At 42.1% G+C, this 23074-nt stretch overlaps 1 protein-coding gene across 4 annotated transcripts in view; it reads right to left on the bottom strand.

Annotated features, from left to right (window-relative positions):
• Positions 1 to 19323: 19323 nt before the first annotated feature.
• The window catches only part of TMPO (thymopoietin), a 29420-nt gene continuing 25669 nt past the window's right edge, over positions 19324 to 23074 (bottom strand). For all 4 annotated transcript variants that reach the window (XM_063447159.1, XM_063447158.1, XM_063447160.1 and 1 more), the window contains 2 exons: positions 22961 to 23052; positions 19324 to 20635 (listed from right to left, as the gene is read on the bottom strand). In XM_063447159.1, the coding sequence (XP_063303229.1) occupies positions 20335 to 20635; positions 22961 to 23052 (393 nt within the window). In that variant the 3' untranslated portion in view covers positions 19324 to 20334. The remainder of the gene's footprint in view (positions 20636 to 22960; positions 23053 to 23074) is intronic.

Consider the following 23074-nt stretch of genomic DNA (forward strand, 5'->3'; position numbering starts at 1 on the left):
GGCGAATTTTAATGTGAAAAAAATTAAACACAAGCCTTATATTTGACGCTGTAATTTTTGAAAACACCATAAAACCTGTACATGAGGGGTACTGTTGTACTCAGGAGACTTCGCTGAACACAAATATTTGTGTTTCAAAACAGTAAAAAGTATTGCAGCAATAATATCGTCCCTGTAAGTGCTGTTTGTGCGTGAAAAATGCAAAAAACGTCACTTTTACTGGCGATATCATGGTTGTAATACATTTTACTGTTTTGAAACACTAATATTTGTGTTCAACGAAGTCTCCCGAGTAAAACAGTACCCCCCATGTACAGGTTTTATGGTGTCTTGGAAAGTTATAGGGTTAAATATAGTGCTAGCAAATTAAATTCCCTATACTTTCGGCATGGGTGGTCAGGCAGGTCCCGCTAATTGTAATTAATTAGGATACCTAATTATGTAAAATTATTACATAAATATATGTGTAGAATTAATATATGTATATATATACATATGTGTATATATACGTGTATATATATATATATATATTTTTTTTAATATTTTTATTTATATATAGGTATATATATAGTGATATATACGTATATATTTATGTATATAGATATATATATTATTTCGTTCTACGTGTATTTTGATATAAATATATATATATATATATATAATACAGTTAGAACGAAATAAAACACATCTATATATTTTTTAATATTTTATTTTTAATTATTTATTTTATTTTATTTTTTTACGTATTTACATATTTATTTTTTTTATATTATTTATAAATATATATATAACAATAATTATATATATATTTAATCAGTATCAGTCTACGTGTAATTTGATATTAATATATATATATAATTATATATATATTAATATTAAAATACACCTAGACGGTGTATGTGTGTGTATGTATATGTGTATATATATACTTAGATCATATATATATAATATATATATATATGATCTAAGTATAAATTTTTTTTTTTACACTTTTAACATTATTTTTATTTTATTTTCAGCCAGCAGGGGGACCAACTGTCATTACAGTTGGTCCCCCTGCTGGCAATGCCTGAGCCAGCTATCCCGGCCATGTGATTGTGAGGTCCTCGCAAGGACCTCACTCTCACATGACCGGGAGGCACCGGAGGAGGAAGATGTGCCGCGGGGGGGCTCCCTGGGTAAGTTACTAAAAACCGGAGGGCGTACTATTACGTCCTGCGGCGTTTAGAGCCGCTTTTAAAAGGACGTAATAGTACGCCCTCCGGACTTAAGGGGTTAAACTGAAAAACAAAATATTTAATCTTTGTGACACTTAAATAGAATTTGCATAATAATTTGGAACAGGGTGTATATATTTTGCTGGGGTTTTGCAGGGTATGTTTTTTTTTCGTAGCTTTTTGGCCTCAGAGTTCCATGATCACAGGCGCCTGGTTTTAACGGCTCTGCGATAGTGACGTTCATAGCTGGTTTTTTATTCCCGGTGCCTTCAGGCTTCCTCCTTGTGCCCTCTTGTATTGTTTCCCCTTGTCCATAGGCTGCACAATTAGTGTGGCCTGCAACGTGTCAGTCAGGGCTTTCTTCATCTAGATATGTTTTCCTTCCAGGGCAAATTGTCAGAAGCTCGATTTCTTCAGCTGGCTGCCAAATCGTCTGTGTTTATCCGTGGATGTGTTTCTGCAAATGTGGCAGACTTCGGCGTTTTCTCCGTTCTCTATATTTCTACTTACTCTTCGTCTCCAGTACTGGCAAGTTGTGATGATACTGCTAGTCGCACCCCTCTGGAGAGCTCAACCTTGGTTTCCTCTCCTTCTGGGATAGTTCTGCAATGATCCCCTCTATCTTCCTCATTTGCCCTCTCTCCATCTGGATCTTTAACAGAATTTTGATGTTATAATGTCGCCAACCTCTGGAGGCTTGAAATGTTTCTGGGAAATGTGTAAGGCCTATCACGAGTGTTTCTTGACTTGCTCTGGGACTTATGGAAAGGGGTTTGGATTCCTGTACTGCCCCTGTTGTGGCCATCTCAAATTAACCCCCACAGCACGGAGAAATAACACTGAAAATGCGCAAAAAACAAACAAAAACAAAACAAGGAGGGAGCCGGCAGCGCTACCAGCTCCCTCCTTGTAATAATTTTAATTCCTACCCCCCACACACATTAAAACCTATGGTGGTCACTATGACCTCCATATTAATAAAAGGGAGGTTAAATCCTCCCGCATGCCCCTACTCGCGACATGCCGCCTAAACAAATTAGAACTACTAGTGACTAGTGCAATAACGGGGACCTTGCAGAGGTCCCTCCGTTCCCCCATGTTGGGGAACCCAAATAACTAAAATGGGGGGACATAGTGCTCAGCGCCCCGTGGATAGGGGCTATTAGAGTCCCCCCCAGGACCCCACCCATGAGCGGTGGGTGGGGACCCTTAATAAATAAATAATGGGGGGGACTGTTTGTGAACTGTTTCTTTGCTGCTGAAGGTGTCCGTAAAGAAGGTATCAGCAAATATTATTTTCCTGTCTGTAATAAAATTTAGATTATTTCTTCACCAAGAAAAATAATTAATGAGACATCAAATGAGATTTTATTTAACAGGAATTTTGTTTATTGCCTCCCCACCCCCCAATTATTAAGGGGCACGGACAGGTAGGGGTATTTTTTGGTGGGAAGGATAACTAGGGGCTTGGGGAACCATCCAGGGAGGGGGGCAACTTATTTAAATATATTAGCCTCCACCCACGGTTTTTGGGTGGGGGCAATAGGTCCGACTACCCCCATTTATTTAGAGCCCCCAACCACCACTAATAGTCCCCTTTCTTTGAATTAGCAACTGGAAAGCAAGAGTTGCCTAGTCGCTAGTCTTAGGACAGAGAGAAGCCATATGCCTGTTCTGCAGACCTGCCCCTACCCACAGCACAGGAAGGCGCATGACGAAATACTCATATGAGGTCATACTGACCCCCATTTGCTTATTTTATGGAATTTCCCTCCCATGCTGCATTGTGTGACAGGGAGCATTAAATTAATTTATTATAATCAAATTACAACGTTTATTTAAATTTACTGAGTGCTCCCACCACCATTCCCATTTGCACCAATCACAATGCTTTCCCATATTCCCAGCATTGGTTTGGCTAAGACTGTCAAGGAGGCAGAATGGCAGCACTGCCCCACGAAGCACCTCTAGTAGCCATCTGAGTAGTGACCAGTGGAGGTATCCCTAGGCTGTAATGTAAATATAGCATTTTATCTCAAAAGACAGTGTTTACTACAAAAAACCTGAAGGGAGTGATTATACTCACAAGAACAAATACAATAAGCTGTAGTTGGTCTGGTGACTATAGTGTCCCTTTAAGTTGTTATGATGCGGTCAGGAGGACCCCAGGCACACTCTTACCTTCAGGGGTTAAACCATTCTTGGACAATTTAACCTCAAGGTTGACTCCAGCGCCGATCTCAACTACTCCCCATAGGTTGCATTTGGCTTCTGAAATCTCTATTTGAAGAAGTTAGTAGAGCCATCGGGCAGGGCCACTGCTGATTGGTTGAGAGCAGTCAGCTGACATTCTCAGCAAATCAGTGACTCCCCATTTATAATAATCGCTTGGAGACTGAATGTTTTTTTTTTCCCCTTGCCAGTTTTATGAATAGAAAATTCCAATATTTTACTATTAACATGACGTAAAGTCATGATTTTATTAATGACACGGAGGCGAGTATTATGCATTCTCTTTCTTTATTATACTCCCAGCAGCAAGAAAAGGAAGTATGAGAGAATCATAGAAAAAACATAACAATAGCTTGGTAACAGTAGCACCAATCAGCATCCAGTACTATCCATATGGGTGTGGTGCTCCTTGACTCCTCCTCTTTCTGCGTAGATCCCGAAGACCATATTGTAAGTTCCAAAATATTCCAACAAACACGAATTCCCGAAATAAACCATAACCGGAAAATTAACAGGGAACAGCTTCAACCGCCAACTCTCACAGGTGTATTCAAGCTAAAAAAGAAGAAATATATGGTAATATCGAAGCTTGCGACTGCTATTCCACAACTATCCAACACGTCTACTATGTTATTCAATCACTATAAGTATCATATAAGTATATTCATCGCATACCTTACTCACTTTTGTGTCGTATATGACATTGTACCTACCGTATCGTGTCATTCCAAAGGCCCCATGACTGACCTGTAACTTAATCACCACCCTGGGTAGGGCGGGTGGGAATAATACTCGCCTCCGTGTCATTAATAAAATCATGACTTTACGTCATGTTAATAGTAAAATCTTGGAATTTTATTAAAGACACTGAGGCTCCTATTATGCTATTTTAAAGCTGAGCAACCACCAAACTGGAAATATGTTGCACCGGTCGAAAGTAGAAATTACGATACGTAGACTAATTCGACCAATCAGCTGCTCGTAGGATGTCTTCCAATCTACAACCTATCATGGAAGCTTTAGAAGCCATAGCCCCGCGAATGGAGTGTGAGGAAAAAATGGAAGTGTCTATGCCAGCCACGGATAATAACCATTTGATCCAACGAGCTAAAGTAGGAGTAGATACTGGTAGGTGAGGTACTCTGAACAAGATGAATAATGGATGGGTTCGATCTGAACGGAGCGAGCTTGTGCGGCGCTCGTATTCCTTAAGGCATAACACTGGGCACAGATTTGGGTTATCTGGAAACGACGGGTAGAAAACCTCCTTAGTCGCAGATTTCGTCCTACGTGAAATATTAAAGGACACTCAGTTCGGAACAAAAGCGTGTGCTTGCCAATCCAATGCTCTGACATCAGCAACCTGTTTACATGAAAGTAAACAAAACAGCATCAACAGCTTGGCTGATAATTGTTTAACCCCTTATGACCGGAGGGCGTACTATTACGTCCTTTTAAAAGCGGCTCTAAACGCCGCAGGGCGTAATAGTACGCCCTCCGGTTTTTAGTAACTTACCCGGTCGCCGGCGGTCCCACGCCGGCGATCGCCGTTGGGGGGACTCCCAGGGAGCCCCCCCGCGGCAGATCTTCCTCCTCCGGTCCCTCCCGGTCATGTGAGAGTAAATTATGAAACATAATTTAATATGAAAAAAATAGGAGAAAATAAGAATTTTTTTTTTAGTTCTACATGACATTTTAACTGTCAATGTCATAATACTGTTTGCTTTTACTGCAATAAAATACACATATTTGTATTCAGCAAAGTCTCACGTGTAAAACAGTACCCCCTATGTACAGGTTTTATGGTGTTTTGGGAAGTTACAGGGTCAAATATAGCATGTTACATTTGAAATTGAAATTCGCCAGATTGGTTACGTTGCCTTAGAGTCTGTATAGTAGCCCAGGAATAAAATTTACATCCATAATGGCATACCATTTGCAATAGTAGACGACCCAAGGTATTGCAAATGGGGTATGGCCAGTCTTTTTTAGTAGCCATTTGGTCACAAACACTGGCCAAAGTTAGCGTTAGTATTTGTTTGTGTGTGAAAAATGCAAAAAATGCCAATTTTGGCCAGTGTTTGTGACTAAGTGGCTACTAAAAAAGACTGAACATACCCCATTTGCAATACCTTGGGTTGTCTACTATTGCAAATAGTATGCCATCATAGGGGTAATTTTCATTCTTGGGCTACCATAGGGTCATAAAGGCAACGTAAGCAATCTGGCGAATTTTAATGTGAAAAAAATGAAACACAAGCCTTATATTTGACGCTGTAATTTTTGAAAACACCATAAAACCTGTACATGAGGGGTACTGTTGTACTCCGGAGACTTCGCTGAACACAAATATTTGTGTTTCAAAACAGTAAAAAATATTGCAGCAATAATATCGTCCGTGTAAGTGCTGTTTGTGCGTGAAAAATGCAAAAAACGTCACTTTTACTGGCAATCTCATCGTTGTAATACATTTTACTGTTTTGAAACACTAATATTTGTGTTCAGCGAAGTCTCCCGAGTAAAACAGTACCCCCCATGTACAGGTTTTATGGTGTCTTGGAAAGTTATAGGGTTAAATATAGTGCTAGCAAATTAAATTCCCTATACTTTCGGCATGGGATGTCAGGCAGGTCCCGCTAATTGTAATTAATTAGGATACCTAATTATGTAAAATTATTGCATAAATATATGTGTAGAATTAATATATGTGTATATATAAAAAATTTTTTATTTTTTTTATTTATATATAGGTATATATATAGTGATATATACGTATATAGATATATATATTTCGTTCTACGTGTATTTTGATATAAATATATATATATTAATATCACAATACAGTTAGAACAAAATAAAACACATCTATATATTTTTTAACATTTTATTTTTTATTTTTTACGTATTTACATATTTATTTTTTATATTATATATAAATATATAACAATAATTATATATATATTTAATCAGTATCAGTCTACGTGTAATTTGATATTAATATATATATATATATATATATATATATAATTATATATTAATATTAAAATACAACTAGACAGTGTATGTGTGTGTATGTATATGTGTATATATATACTTAGATCATATATATATATATATATATTTTTTTTTACACTTATTTAACTTAATTTAACTTATTTCCAGCCAGCAGGGGGACTAACTGTGATTACATTTAGTCCCCCTGCTGGCAATGCTGCAGCCAGCTATCCCGGCCATGTGATTGTGAGGTCCTCGCAAGGACCTCACTCTCACATGGCCCGGGGGGGCTGAAGAGGACAGAGGTGCCACGGGGGGCTCCCTGGGAGTCCCCCCAACCGCGATCGCCGGCGTGGGATCGCCGGCGACCAGGTAAGTAACAAAAAAACGGAGGGTCTACTATTACGTCCTGCGGTGTTTAGATCCGCTTTAAAAAGGACGTAATAGTACGCCCTCCGGTCTTAAGGGGTTAAGAGAAAGTTCGTGATTTAAAGGCCATGTCAGGGTACCTGTGGTCTCTACCTCCGAAAGAGGTAGAGACTTAGCCGTTCCTCCATCCAGACGGTCTGATGGCTCCCTTCCTCGCGGTCTATCCGGTCATGTTAAGCCGGCCGCGAGGGAGTGTCTGCCTTTTACAGCATCACGACCGGAAGTCGACGGCAGGACACTACCCGGAACGACCTGTCAGTCAATTGCTGCAGGACCAATCAGGACGCCTCGGAGGCGTGGTTACTTTCCTGAACAGGGTATTTAACGGAGCTTCTTTCTTTAGCTCATTGCCCTGTCGTGGTTCTAGCTTGTTCTAGTCACTCAGTGCTTGTGTTCTGCTTATTCCTTTTGGTTTTGACCCGGCTTGTTTATTCTACTCTGCTTACCTCTGTACCCTTGATTCGGCTTGTCTCTCGCTCACCTGTCTTCTGTTACCCTCGACCTCGGCTTGTCTTTGACCATTCTCTACAGTACTACTTACGTTAGTCCGGCCATTCTAAGGTCCGGTATACGTATCTGGCTACTGTTTGTACGCTGCGTGTTGGATCCCTGTCCCGATCCTGACATTACGACAGGGCCAATGGATCCTGCAAGTACAAACAGTCAGCTTGCTTCTCCTGATCCTAGGTTTGAAGCCATGGATCACAGAATGGATCAGATGGCGCTTGCGCTACAGGCACTTTTATCTCGTGCCAATAACCCCCCTGAGGAGATACATAATACCCCTATTTCTCCTGTCAGTTCAGGTCTAGAGGTAGCCACAGTGGGTGCTTCTTCTCGCATTACCCCCCCAGTACGCTATGGTGGGGCTCCTGAGAAGTGTCGTGGTTTTTTAAATCAAATTAGTATCCACTTTGAATTGCAACCTCGCTCCTATCCTACAGATAGGGCAAAGGTAGGATTTATTATCACCCTACTTATTGAGAAGGCTCTGAGATGGGCCAACCCATTATGGGAAAACGATAACCCATTAGTGTATAACTATAATGCATTTGTAGCTGCTTTTAGAAGAACATTTGACCCTCCAGGTAGAAAGGTGAATGCAGCCAGATTACTGTTGCGCCTGAGACAGGAGAACCGAACACTTGTGGATTATGCACTAGAGTTCAGGTCTCTGGCGTCAGAAGTCAAGTGGAATGAGCAGGCGTATATGGATGTATTTTTGAATGGCCTATCTGATGTAATCCTTGATGAGGTTGCTACTAGAGAACTCCCTGAGAATTTAGAAGACTTAATTTCGTTCATCTCTCGTATAGATGAACGTTTAAGAGAGAGACAGAACACTCGAGAGAGGAATCGGAGACCTTCTTTTAGGTTAGCCCCCGCTTTTCCAAGTCCTGACTCCACAGTATCTTTGCTTCCTGAACCTATGCAGATAGGGTATACCCGCCTCTCTGAGGAGGAAAGACAGTACAGGAGAAGAGAGGGTTTGTGTATGTATTGTGGAGCCAAAGGTCATTTACTCTCGAACTGTTCTAACCGTCCGGGAAACGCTCGCACCTAAGTCTCTCTAGAGGACAGGCCTTGGGTGTTTCTATTTTGTCCTCTACTCCTAATTATAAAGATCACAGGCTTCTGCTACCAGTTTCCTTAACTTGGGAGAAGGAAGTAGTCAGGGCTATGGCTTTGATAGATTCTGGTGCTGCTGAGAATTTTATAGACCAAGCCTTTGCTATTAAAAACAATTTCCCATCCCAGCTAAGGGAGACACCCTTGGCCGTTGAGGCCATAGATGGTAGACCACTACTAGACCCTGTTATCTTTCGTGAAACCGTACCCATTAATTTAAATGTTGGTATCCTACACGTGGAGAATTTATCTCTGTTGCTCATTTCGTCCCCTTCCGTTCCCATAGTTCTGGGGTACCCATGGTTGAAGAAACATAACCCTATTATCGATTGGGAGTTAGGGGAGATACTCTCGTGGGGCCAGGGCTGCCAGGAAAGGTGTTTATGCAAGGTTTCTCCATTAGCTAACATTAACATACCGGAGAATCCTACTCAGTCCACAGAAGGACAGATACCAGACCTTTACCTAGACTTAAAGGCAGTATTTGACAAGAAGAATGCCGATTCTTTACCGCCCCACAGGTCATTTGATTGTAAAATTAAGCTTCTACCCGGGACTATGCCTCCGAGGGGTCATGTATATCCTTTGTCTGTTCAGGAAAACTCGGTTCTAGAGGAGTATATTCGGGAGAATTTAGAAAAGGGATTCATTAGGAGGTCTTCTTCTCCGGCCGGGGCTGGGTTCTTTTTCATTAAGAAGAAGGATGGCACGCTGAGACCTTGTATCGATTACCGAGGCTTGAATAAAATAACTGTCAGAAATGCCTATCCTATCCCACTGATTACCGAGTTATTTGATCGGCTTATGGGCTCCAAAATCTTCACTAAGTTAGATCTCAGAGGGGCATACAATTTGGTGAGAATCCAGCATGGTCATGAGTGGATGACGGCATTCAATACCCGGTATGGCCACTACGAATACACGGTTATGCCATTTGGACTTTGCAATGCTCCTGCAGTATTTCAAGATTTGATTAATGAGGTACTTAGGGAGTTTCAACATGATTGTTTTATTGTTTACCTGGACGACATACTAATACACTCTAAGGAGATTGAGACTCACCATAGACAGGTCAGAAAGGTATTACACAAACTTCTGCAACATGGTCTATACTGCAAATTGGAGAAGTGCAGATTTGATCAGTCTCAGACAGACTTTCTTGGGTATGTGATTTCTGGGGAAGGCTTTAAAATGGATCCTGAAAAGCTCCAATCCATTTTAGACTGGCCTTTGCCCAAAGGACTCAAGGCTATCCAAAGGTTTATTGGTTTTTCCAACTACTATAGGCGCTTCATTAAGGGACACTCCTCTATCATTGCGCCTATTACCAATATGACCAAACAAGGGGCTGTTACTAAGATCTGGTCTAAGGAAGCTCTCGTTGCTTTCAAGACTCTCAAGGAACTTTTTGCCTCGGCTCCCATTCTAGTCCATCCTGATACGACTCTGCCTTGCTTGCTCGAGGTCGATGCCTCTGAGACAGGAGTTGGGGCTGTTCTGTCTCAAAGGTTAGGGGTGGACAAACCGTTACACCCTTGTGGTTTCTTCTCTAAGAAATTATCTGGGCCTGAGAGCAGATATGACATCGGGGAGAGGGAACTGTTAGCGGTCATTAAGGCTTTAAAGGAGTGGAGACATTTACTGGAAGGGACATTACACCCTGTTACTATTTTAACGGATCATAAGAACTTGTCTTATATTGGGGAGGCTAAGCGCTTATCCGCCAGACAGGCTCGCTGGTCCTTGTTTCTCACTCACTTTAATTATGTACTTACTTATAGACCTGGTTCTAAGAACTCTAAAGCTGATGCTTTGTCTCGTCAATATGAACCATCCACTATAACTGAACCAGTCCTGTCCTCCATAGTTCCTAAGGGGAATATCATCGCAAACACGAATCTCAGGATTCACTCTCCATTGCTTTCCGAGATCATGAAGTTTCAGCATTTGGCACCCAAACAGACTCCTGGGGATCGACACTTCGTTCCTGCCGCTCTCCAACTGGAGGTGCTACGCTGTCTCCATAACAGCAAAGTGGCTGGGCATCCTGGCATCCGCAAAACATATGCTCTGATCTCTAAAGATTTTTGGTGGCCTGACTTACGTAAAGATATTAAAGAATTCATCGGGGCATGTGAGGTTTGTACCAAGACCAAGCTACCTCATTCGCTTCCATGCGGATTTCTGCACCCTTTAGAAGTTCCTGAGAAGCCTTGGTCCTGCCTGGCTATGGACTTCATTGTTGATTTGCCTATCTCTAAAAAGCAGACGGTCATCCTCACTGTGGTGGACAGATTTACTAAAATGGCTCACTTCATTCCCTTACCTAAACTCCCATCTTCGCCCGAATTAGCGGAGATATTCGCTAGGGAGATTTTCCGTTTGCATGGGATACCTTCCCAAATTGTCTCTGACAGAGGCTCCCAATTTGTTTCCCGTTTTTGGAAATCTTTCTGCTCCCAACTAGGCATCAAATTGAATTTCTCCTCTGCGTATCATCCTCAGTCCAATGGAGCTGCTGAACGCACTAACCAAAAAGTTGAACAATATTTACGTTGTTTCGTTTCTGAACACCAGGACGATTGGGTCGGTTTGATTCCTTGGGCGGAGTTTGCACATAACAATCTCATTTGTGATTCTACGCATTCTAGCCCTTTTTTCTTGAATTATGGCTTTCATCCTTCCATCCTTCCTTCGGAGTCTTCTTCTCAAGGGGTACCGTCGGTGGATGTTCATGTTGCCAATTTAAGGAAGTTGTGGGATCAAACTCGACAAATTCTGCTGCACAATTCTATGCTGGTTAAAAAACATGCTGACAAACGTAGAAGGGCAGCACCGGTGTTTGTTCCAGGCGATAGAGTATGATTAAGTACTAGAAACATTCGGTTAAAAGTGCCGTCCATGAAGTTTGCTCCTCGATATATTGGACCTTACAGGGTTCTGTCTCAAATTAACCCAGTTGCGTATCGTTTAGCGTTGCCTAATGCCTTACGCATCCCTAATTCATTTCATGTTTCTTTGCTAAAACCTCTGATATGTAACAGGTTCTCCTCCACGATCGCCCCTCCTTGCTCGGTTCAGGTGGAGGGTCAGGAGGAGTATGAGGTCAATTCCATCGTTGATTCTCGAATCTCCCGGGGGAAATTGCAATATCTGGTCGATTGGAAAGGTTATGGTCCTGAGGAGAGAAGTTGGGTACCTCAGGAGGAGGTGCATGCTCCCCGTCTCCGCAGGGCGTTTCACTCTCGCTTCCCTTCTCGCCCTGGTGTCTTCCGCCCGGTGGGCGTATCTGAGAGGGGGGGTACTGTCAGGGTACCTGTGGTCTCTACCTCCGAAAGAGGTAGAGACATTGCCGTTCCGCCATCCAGACGGTCTGATGGCTCCCTTCCTCGCGGTCTATCCGGTCATGTTAAGCCGGCCGCGAGGGAGTGTCTGCCTTTTACAGCATCACGACCGGAAGTCGACCGCAGGACACTACCCGGAACGACCTGTCAGTCAATTGCTGCAGGACCAATCAGGACGCCTCGGAGGCGTGGTTACTTTCCTGAACAGGGTATTTAACGGAGCTTCTTTCTTTAGCTCATTGCCCTGTCGTGGTTCTAGCTTGTTCTAGTCACTCAGTGCTTGTGTTCTGCTTATTCCTTTTGGTTTTGACCCGGCTTGTTTATTCTACTCTGCTTACCTCTGTACCCTTGATTCGGCTTGTCTCTCGCTCACCTGTCTTCTGTTACCCTCGACCTCGGCTTGTCTTTGACCATTCTCTACAGTACTACTTACGTTAGTCCGGTATACGTATCTGGCTACTGTTTGTACGCTGCGTGTTGGATCCCTGTCCCGATCCTGACAGGCCAAGACTCAAGAAAACGAAAAATCACATTAACATCCCAGAAGGAAGAATACCGAGCCTGAGGGGGTCGAGCAAACCGGATGCCTTTGAGCAAACGACAGATGAGGGCATGTTTACCTATTGGAGTACCATCCAATTCCATATGTCTTGCCGATATAGCTGATCTGTACAGATTTATAGTCCGAAAGGCTTTTACTTCTTCAAAGAGTAGAGTCAGGAATTGCAAGATTGTTTTCACAGGAGCTGATATGGGATCCACTGATTGTCCCACGCACCAATCAATCCACTTCCTCCAAGCCGACCCGTAGGAACGTCTGGTACCTGGTGCCCAAGACTCTGCCAAGAGACTGAGTGTCGTCTGCGAAACATCCTCGCGATTCCATGATCTCCTGAAAGGAGCCATGCCATCAGATGAAGTAGACCCTGGTCGATGAACTCGTGACTCATTCCCTCTGGATTGGTCAGGAAGTAAGGTATGTCCGGCAATAGCCGTGGGAAATCTATCGACATTTCTAATAATTTCGGAATATCGAAGGCATGCAAGGGTCCGAGAGTTTAGGTTGAAAGGTGGGAAAGCGTAATTCTTGCCCTTGGTCCAGTCTTGTAAGAATGCATCTGTCGCCAGAGCATCTGGGTCCGATCTCCAACTGAAGAACCGAGGGAGTTGGGTGTTCAGTCGAGACGCGAAGAGATCTATGTTGAAAGGCCCCCAAAGTCGAGAGAGACGTTGGAAGATCATAGGGTGGAGATGCCAATCCCCTGCGTCTCGAAGATATCGAGAATTCCAATCCGCCAGTGCATTGTCTCGTCCTGGGATATATTCCGCTATTACCGAAATGCTGTGTTTCAGACAATAATGCCAAAAATCTCGAGCCATCAATGCCAGGACTTTCGATTTCGTTCCTCCTAGGTGGTTGATATAATGCACCGCCGAGACGGTGATGCTGCGAATGGCAAAAGATGCCGCTAACAGTTCTAGGCAGTTGATGTGTAGCAACGTTTCTTCGTTGGACCATCTGCCACCGGTGGAAACTGATCCACAATGTGCGCCCCAGCCGTGTAAGCTGGCGTCTGATTCTATGACCAGATCTGGTATAGACCCAAATATTGCCCGTCCGTTCCACGCCTCCATCTGGGCTAGCCACCACATCAACTCCTCTCTGGAATCTTCGTCCAGTGTAACACAGGCTTCGTACGAGTGTCCGGAGCGCAGATATGAGGCTTTGAGCCTTTGTAGGGCGCGATAATGTAATGGGCCCGGGAAGATTGCTTGTATGGACGATGCCAATAGCCCTATGATCCTCGCAAGTTGTCTGAGGGAAATGGTCGTACGATTCATAAGTCGTCTGATCTCTTTCTTGATCTAAATCATTTTGTCTTTGGGTAGACTTGCAATCCCAGAAATTCCATGTATTTGGAGGGTTGAAGAACTGATTTCTCCCAATTCACCAAGAATACTAAGTTCTGGAGAAGGTGGGTTGTCCAAGACAAGTGAACACGTAATTGGGATTGAGATTGAGACAGGAGAATGATATCGTCTAGGTAAATTATTAATCTGACCCCTCGTGTGCGCAGGAAGGCAATCACCGGCTTCAGTACCTTTGTGAAGCACCATGGAGCAGAGGACAGGCCAAATGGTAGACATACAAACCTCCACTTCGTTCCTTGCCACTGAAACTGTAGTAGGTTTTGGTGCGCTTCCGCGACAGGGATTGTCAGATAAGCATCCCGTAAATCTATTTTGACCATCCAATCTGATGGTAGTAGGATGTCCCGAAGGCAATGAACACCCTCCATTTTGAAATGGTGATATTGGACAAATGCATTTAGGGGTCGGAGATTGATTACTGGGCGTACCCCGCCCCCTTTCTTAGGGACCAGAAACAGGTTGCTCACGAACCCTTCTGTGTCCCGTGGGATTTGTTGAAGAGCGTGTTTTGACGCCAAATCTGCAATCTGCCGAGATCATCGTGTTGTGGTCGTTGGCCATGTTTAGTTCTCGAGGGAACTGCACCTGCGTAGGGTGAGAGACTAGCTCCAATAGGTACCCCTGTATTGTATTTAATACCCAAACATCTGAGGTTAGAATTTTCCAAGCATGGTGAAACAGTGCCAATCTGCCCCCCACTTTTATATGGGAAAAATGGAGATACTCGGTACTCACCATAAGGTCGTCTGCCTGAGACAGACGTCCGCGGGAGTTCCAGGGGTGTCCACGAGATGGGAAGAACGGGGTTTAGGTTCGCTCTGGTACCGGTCTCTGGGTATTAAAGGAGCTTCTGCCGGCTCTAAATGAGCCTCGAAATCCACGGCCGGATAGACGGCTCCTACCCCTACCGGCCCCTCCAAAAACCCGAGGTGCAAATACTCTCTTAAGAGAAGTCTGAGCTTTGTCAATTGCTGTAAATGTTTTTACGTACAGCCCAAGATCCTTAATGAAGGATTCACCAAAAAGTAAGCCTTTAGCGGCTGGCCCCGGCTCATTGGTCACCATACTGACCAGTTTGGGCTCCATTTTCAGTAGAATCGCCTTGCGGCGTTCGGTTGCCATTGCTGTATTGGCGTTACCCACCATGCAGACTAACCTCTGCAACCAGCCTTTCGCTACTTCGAAATCGAAGTCACTCTCCCCCGATTGGTCAGATTCCACTAACTCATATAGCTTAGAGATGGGCCCCAGAGTGTCCAGGAACTTGTCCTGGCAGTTCCGAAGAGAAAAGTCTAAGCCTTTCCTCGGTTTCCAACCAGATTTATTCAAAAATTGGACCAATTGGGGATCCAGGTCAGGGTTTTTTCCCACTGAGTCTGGAAGGATGGGCCGTGGGCATTCCGCCCGTAGTTTGTTACGTCCTTCCTTAGATAAAGGTTTCCTTACTCTTAGCGCGAGGTATCTCGCGATGTGCGCAGGCAGCTCCCATTCCTCTGAGGTTATCTGGGTCAAACAACGGGTTACCCAGAGGGTCCCGCAAATAGTCACCCTCGCCCGATTTGGCAGGCTCAGCGCCCTGAGCCGTAACCTTCTGGGTCGCAGTGTTTGCTTTCACCTCAGACCCAAAATCGGAATATTCCGCACCATAATGATCCATATATAAATCATCATACTCCTCCTCCAAACTCCAGTCCGAATCCTCCTGGGCACGTGCCAGGATCTGTCCGATTTTGCCCGGCCAGGGGCTCTATTGTGCGGTGGTATCGCGCCATCCTTGACAGCCTGAGGTGTGTCAGTCAGTGCAGGCTGAACCTGCAGTTCTGGAGGGGAGGCAATATGTTCGCTTTTTGCCAAAGCTTTGCGTCCCGGCTGTACCACATTAGTGGTTCCCGGGTTTTGTGTACTCTGAGGGCCACTACTCTGAGACTGCATCAGCGCTCTGGTTATAGATTGTGTGATAGAGGATGACATGACCCCCATCGCGGAGGCCAACGCCTTGTTGATGGATTGCGCCATGGTAGAATCGAGGAGAGATTGAAATTCCTCCGATGCCATGAGGCTGGCGTCATCCTTACATTCCCTGCCTGAGGGGGAAACCCCTGGTGTGGGACACACAGACCCTGCAGGTCTCTCATTCTGATCTTGCATTTTAGCAATAATATTAGCCCACAGGTAATTATATACCCAAGTACACTCAGGGTCAAAATTACTGGGCCCAATAAAGTAATGCTACTAGTAGTAGCTGATTGGTTAAGAAGAACAGTATCTGAAGTGACCTGTAGGGAAAATAATACTAGCTAAGGCTAAGAACAAAAAGGGTGTCAGGATAGAGGGGGGAGAGAAGAGACCCACAAATGGGGCTATGGAGAGAGAAAGAGAGACAAACACATATAGGGTCTGGGAGGGGGACAAAGAGCCACAGAAGGTGTAGGGAAGGTGCAAAGAAGGCAGATAGAGGTTTTAACTAAACCTATTAGATTTTAGAAGTGTCAACTACTGGAGATTTAGGCAATTCAGTTGATTAAAACAGCTTTCTAGTCAAAAGACAGGCAGCAAATTTCAATTTAGTTTTAGCCAAACACTGCACTCCACACTTTCTGAAACAGAGTTAAGATCCACACTGGAGGCAACGTTGGGGTTAAACTGTTTGAGGTTTGACCTCTGAAGGTAAGAGTACGCCCAGAGGCCTCCTGGTACAATAACAACTGCCAGTGGCGTACACAAAACCCATGCCCCCCCCCGACAGACACATACATACAAGACACAAACACACAAACACACATTTAAGTCACCCTCCTGTTTCCTACCTTTTAAGTGCAGGAGAATGACTGAGTGACTTTTCCTGGGGCCCAGTGGTGGTTCGGGTTGATGGGAGTGAGTTCCCACTCTGACTTCCTGTCCTTCCTCCCGCACGGGCTCTCAGTGATAGCTGGAAGGAGTGACAGGCAGTCACTTCCTCCTTGCGTGTGATGATCTCATCACAGGGGGCCCGATCGCGCTGTTAAATCTGTAACCATTGGGTGGCCCTGACTGCATGGGCCACCCGATGGGCACCTTAACATGGGGCCCAGGTGGTTTGCTGTGTCGGCCAGGGCCGCAAATTATGGTGGGCACCTGATCGCAGGGTCCCTCGGAGTGGCTGGCCCGGTCGCAGCTGTGACAACTGCATTTAGATGGAGTTGTTATAGTGCCTAAAGGGTCTATTTTAACCTGTTAATGTAAACATTTCATGGTTAGACAGCCTCTAGAGGCACTTCCTGCTGATTTACCCAGGGGGAGGGATACCCTATAGTGTTGGGAATACAAAGCTGTATTCCTAACACAATAGTGTTACTTTGAAAAAAATTGCTTAAGTGCTTTGTGTGTGGACTGTCTTTCATTTTACAAAATCCAATAGAGCTATCATTAGCTCACTGTAGCTAAACTTAAGAGGCAGGCACTTCCCAGTGCACCAGCCTTGCAAAGAGTTCAAAGAGTATTATTTTTTTTTTTTACAGCCCACTGTTTGCACATCTTTGTTAGCTAAACAATAGGACATTAAATTTCAAGTGTGTTGTTTTTTTTTTTTTTTCTTCTTCTTAAAACAAAACTTATGGCTGTGGTAAAAGCATATTAAAGTTGTGACTGGCTTTTCCATACAGCACAGTGCCTCTACAATAGGTTTAGCTCTGGTGGCAGGATTTGTGCAAACATGCCAAAATGATATTAGAACCACTGCAATCTATCTTATCTCTCAAAGGGATCCAGTGTTCTAACCATATGGAGAATCACTACAAAATGTATATACCAGTGGCACCTGGCCCCTTCAAGTCTTCATAAAATGAACACAAAATATTAAGATATATGTTGGAGGGGGTTGTGGAGGCCTTGGTACCCTCACATAAATGGTGTCAGTGTAAAAAATTGCACCCATTCTGGCAGTGAATACATCCACTGATTAAAAAGACAGATCTGCCAATTATAACATTCTTTCTAGAGGTGGATTTATTCTAAAAAGTCAAGTAAATTAGATGGAATCATGGTAGGCCACGTCGATCATATCTTGTTATTGGAAGTCTACTACTTTACCATCAATTAAGGAAGCACTGATTTTAGTGCTTGATAAAAAAGGTATGAACTGGTGTTGCAGCAACCCTCACCTCAAAAAGTGACTTTGCAGTTTCATTGGGATGGCTGGAAGTTATACAAGTAAAACGTTTATCCTATAGACAATTCCACACGCCCTGTTACATATGGATATACAATTGGTTATATTACTCTCTGTATTATATTTTGACAGGAACAAATACACTTATTATTGTACATTTGGATAGTAACAGTCCCCTCCATTTTTTCTATTTCACCCTCCATTCTTATTTCTACTAGTTTCTATTGTTAAATGTTGATTTCTTTATATACCAAATTAATATGAAATGTTTAAAATACCGTTCAATAATAAAAAAAAAAAAGTTTGAAAAGAACCATTGTAATCTAGTACAGGTAGAAACTACAGGGGCAAAACGAAAAAGATTAACCCCTTTCACATTTAACAGTGAAAATAGTTTTAAAACTACATTTGAACCATGCCACAACACTGCCTCCAAAATTTCCTTGAGCCTTTCCAGTCTTAGTACTTACAAACCATGATAATTAAAATGTTTACAGAATATAGGAGCCTGGGTTACACTCTTTATACTCAAGATTCTGCAATCTTAGCAGAGATTTAGAATGGACAGATTAGCTGGTCTTTTCTTATTGCTACTACTGGGTAATATGTGGTTACTAAACATTGTGCTGTAAATTATTAGCTCCAAGTCCAGGCCTTAAATCACTATAAGCAAGATTCATGATTTACACATATTCTAGTTCTAAATCTATGGGGGATACTGAGAAAACCTGGACAACTGATGTGTCTAGGTAGTGGGGGAAGCATTGGAACTGTACATACAGCATTTTAATTAATTGGTATCCGTAATACCCTAATTGTCCACAATTGTATCGCTATTATTGCCACAACGATAAACTCAGGTGAATACCAAAAATAGAATATGAAAATGGGCAAAAGCGCAGGGAAACTCAATATCCCTGCTCAGAAAAAAAAAAAAACACCAAAAAACTCTTCCCTACCCTTTAGTATGGCAGGATCCTTGAGAAATATATCTCTCTCTCTATATTAATAAATATATATATATATATATATATATATATATATATATAGTATATTATATATTATATAATATACAGATTGGGTCACAGGGTGCTTGAAAACTGTCTCTGTGGTCTTACCTGCTTCACTCACTCCTCAAAAGCACCAGGCACTGCCCGTTTTCAAACATTGTTTGACCAAAGGTTTATGTATATGGTTAAGGGATACAGTCATTTACTAAAGATAGGACATTTTTTTTGGTTTTTTTTTTTTAACTTCATAAAAAGAAACTAAACAAAAAATTTTTTTAAAGTATTATACATAGATATGAGGTGACTGTCCTTCACATTTCTTATCCTACAAGGTGTAATGGTAATCCCTCAAAAGCAGAGGATTTTCTTTTTAAATACAAAAGCCAGAGTTTCTGAAATCAATTTATAATGCAGTTTATGCATCATTTTCTCTTGGAAAGACTATCACATGAAGAGACATTCAGTTGCTATCTAAAATGATTTACCACTCCAAAGTAGAGAAATAAACCCACATCTTTAAAATAAAGACATTGAAACTCAGCTTGAAAGTTAGATTCCTGCAACACAATACAAAACTGCGTTGCACACCAAAAAAAGTATTAATCACTAATCTTCAGTACTGGAAAAAACAAAAAAATAGTGCTAATTTTCATTATTCTGAATTTTTCAGATCTGATAATGTCCAATTTGGGAATACATTTGCATTTTTTATTTTCACACAGTAGTTTGAATGGAACAAAAAGGTTTCAAAGCTCAAGATTTGGGCCTGTGCTACATGATACAAAAGCAGAAACACTGCCTTTTAGAAATCAGTGAAGTCCAAATGACACACAGTAAAAGCATTGTTGCAGGAATCTGCGACAGATAAATACATTACATAATGTACTAAAAAGTTACCATCTTCTAAAGATATTGTAGATTTTTTTAAAAAGCATTAATATGTCAATCTATGCTGCACAGCTATTTCAAAATATGCCCCATTTACCAGTCTTATACTAACCCAATGCCCACCCCTCCAACACGAATGTCAAAATAGCATGAGTGAAATTCTTACTTTAAAAACATTAAGGAAACAAAGGCTTCACATTGAGTTACAGTTCTTTTCATATTTTTTTGAAAAAGAAGGTCTTCATAATTAACTGAAGGATCCATGATAGAAATACAACAAAAGCTACAAAATGTTCCAGAATTATCTAATAAAAATAATGTATTATGGCACAGTCCTCTTCTAGCTGTTCAAAGTCAAAAATGAATTTCAGATGTCCATATGTACCATCTTTATTCATATACAGACGATTTTATGAAGTGCGGTCACATAATTTCTAAACTTTGAGACAAATGGCAGTTTTTTTTTTGTAATTCTAGACTTTCTAAAAATATTCAACTGTTAATGCACCAAGTCAGTTCTCAGTTTTACTTGATTCAAGCTGTTTTTTTAGAATATTGGAAAAGGGATTCCCTTCATTTGTTTCCATTGCTTGATAAACAACAAATGAAAACACAGCCACAATAACAAACAGCAAAATCTTTATCCACATAGGTATGCTTCTTCTGCTCTTCACATTCACAGATGGAGTCTTCACTTCCAAAACTGGTGTGTACTTAGACGAAACATATTTTGTATAACTTTCGTCAATTTTATAATCTTTTAGACTTAAAGGTCGGCCAGCAGCTCCTCTAATTGGTCTCCTACAACTGGCACTGTAACAAAACATATAGATGCGTTAGAGTTCTGCATTTAACAAGACTTAAGAAATGCATGCATTTAGATACTAAAACAGAATTAAAACTAGCTCCAAATATATATTTTAGTAATAGAGTCTATTTGTCTAATGGGCAGAACAGAACTTTAAGGAGCTGCTTTAAAGACTTAAAAAAAGAGCAAGAAATTTCACCCCCCCAGCTTAACACAAAAAGAATGCGGTTGTAAAAGGACTTGCATGCACTCGCTTGCCCTCGTGCCACTGAATGGTTGAAGCATAAGTAAGGGGCAGGCTTTGGACTTGCAAGAGCCTACTCCAGGGAAGTTTTGCATGCAAGTCCTTTCCTAGCCAGTCTATCATACTAACACATTAATATGAGCTGGTACACAAGACGTGCAGTGTCATTACCAGCTCTTTTCCCAACAGGGCTTAGGGGCTAAGCTATCAGCTTTGCTTTAAAAATCCGTTTGACAGATATGCCAAACAATTAACTGCAGGGACAGGGTCCTTGCAATAGGCCTGGGGAGTATATTTTAAATGTGTCTTTACATAGAGACATTTGTATTATGCATGACAATGGGACAGGCAATCTTCAGCATTCCACACGTGGACTAGATCTCCTATAATAATTTTACAGCCACAATGCAGTCAACACAAATTTAGGAGATTTAGTCCACAAAATCTGGAGTACTTAAATTGGTCTACTTTAGGCACTGTAAACACTCAATTAAGTTGTTCTATAGTGTCTGGAGTCTCCTGTTCATTTTTATTATTCGCTATGCTTATATTACATCTGTTCATTTCTCAAAAATTAAAAGTTTCAAACCCAGTATGTTCTGTGCACACACTTTATTTGCATAGATTTAGGATTAAAGGGACACTATAGTCACCTGAACAACTTTAGCTTAATGAAGCAGTTTTGGTGTATAGAACATGCCCCTGCAGCCTCACTGTTCAATCCTCTGCCATTTAGGAGTTAAATCCCTTTGTTTATGAACCCTAGTCACACCTCCCTGCATGTGACTTGCACAGCCTTCCATAAACACTTCCTGTAAAGAGAGCCCTATTTAGGCTTTTATTGCAAGTTCTGTTTAATTAAGATTTTCTTATCCCCTGCTATGTTAATAGCTTGCTAGACCCTGCAAGAGCCTCCTGTATGTGATTAAAGTTCAATTTAGAGATTGAGATACAATTATTTAAAGGGACACTCCAGGCACCCAGACCACTTCTGCTCATTGGAGTGGTCTGGGTGCCAACTCCCACTACCCTTAACCCTGCAAGTGTAATTATTGCAGTTTTTCATAAACTGCAATATTTACATTGCAGGGTTAACTCCACCTCTAGTGGCTGTCTATTAGACAGCCACTAGAGGTCACTTCCTGGGTTCTAGCACAGGTTTCTGTGCTAGAGCGTCGCTGGACGTCCTCACGCTGTGTGAGGACCTCCAGCGTCGCTCAAAACCCCATAGGAAAGCATTGAAATGATTTTTCAATGCTTTCCTATGGGGAGACGTAATGCGCATGCGCGGAATTTCCGCGCATGCGCATTAGGTCTCCTCGGCCGGTGAGCGAGATTAGTCTCGCCCACCGGCCGACGTAAACACTAGGAGGAGCATCGCGGAGGCGGAGACAGCGGCGAGGGACATCGCCGCTGTCCCAGGTAAGTCACTGAAGGGGTTTTCACCCCTTCAGTAACCGGGGATTGGTGGGTGGGAGGGAGAGGGACCCTCCAGTGCCAGAAAAACGGATCGTTTTTCTGGCACTGGAGTTTCCCTTTAAGGTAAATGAAATCTGTTTGAAAGTGAAACCAGTTTTTTTTTCATGCAGGCTCTGTCAATCATAGCCAGGGGAGGTGTGGCTAGGGCTGCATAAACAGAAATAAAGTGATTTAACTCCTAAATGACAGTGAATTGAGCAGTGAAATTGCAGGGGAATGATCTATACACTAAAACTGCTTTATTAAGCTAAAGTAATTTAGGTGACTATAGTGTTCCTTTAAGACTCAAAATTATGAATTGACCCTAGACTGAAGCTTTCAGCGAACTTGAACATTGCATTATGACTTAAGTTGTAAGTCTAAGGTACAAAACAACTGGTGGGCTTTGCAGAATACCAGCATACTATTTGCACATGTATCATGCATTATTGTCCCCTATAGCTGTGGGACTAACTTAATTCAAAATATTGCAATAGTGCTACACAACATTACTTTTTATATGGTAGTAAAATCCTAGAACTCTGGTAAAGATTTGTTCAATGACATATGTTACCAAGTTAAATAAAAAGCTAAAGTCAACAGATAGAGTACAATGTTAAGAAAATACCTGATTCCTGTTGGAGTTAAAACTTCATGTGGGAACATTTCCTTAAGGATATCCTTTTCGGTTATTTTCTCTTCAAATGTTTTTTCTACAACCTACACACAAGAGAAAAAAAAA

Source organism: Pelobates fuscus, chromosome 3, assembly GCF_036172605.1.
Source record: "Pelobates fuscus isolate aPelFus1 chromosome 3, aPelFus1.pri, whole genome shotgun sequence".
In the NCBI taxonomy this organism is placed as follows: Eukaryota; Metazoa; Chordata; class Amphibia; order Anura; family Pelobatidae; genus Pelobates; species Pelobates fuscus.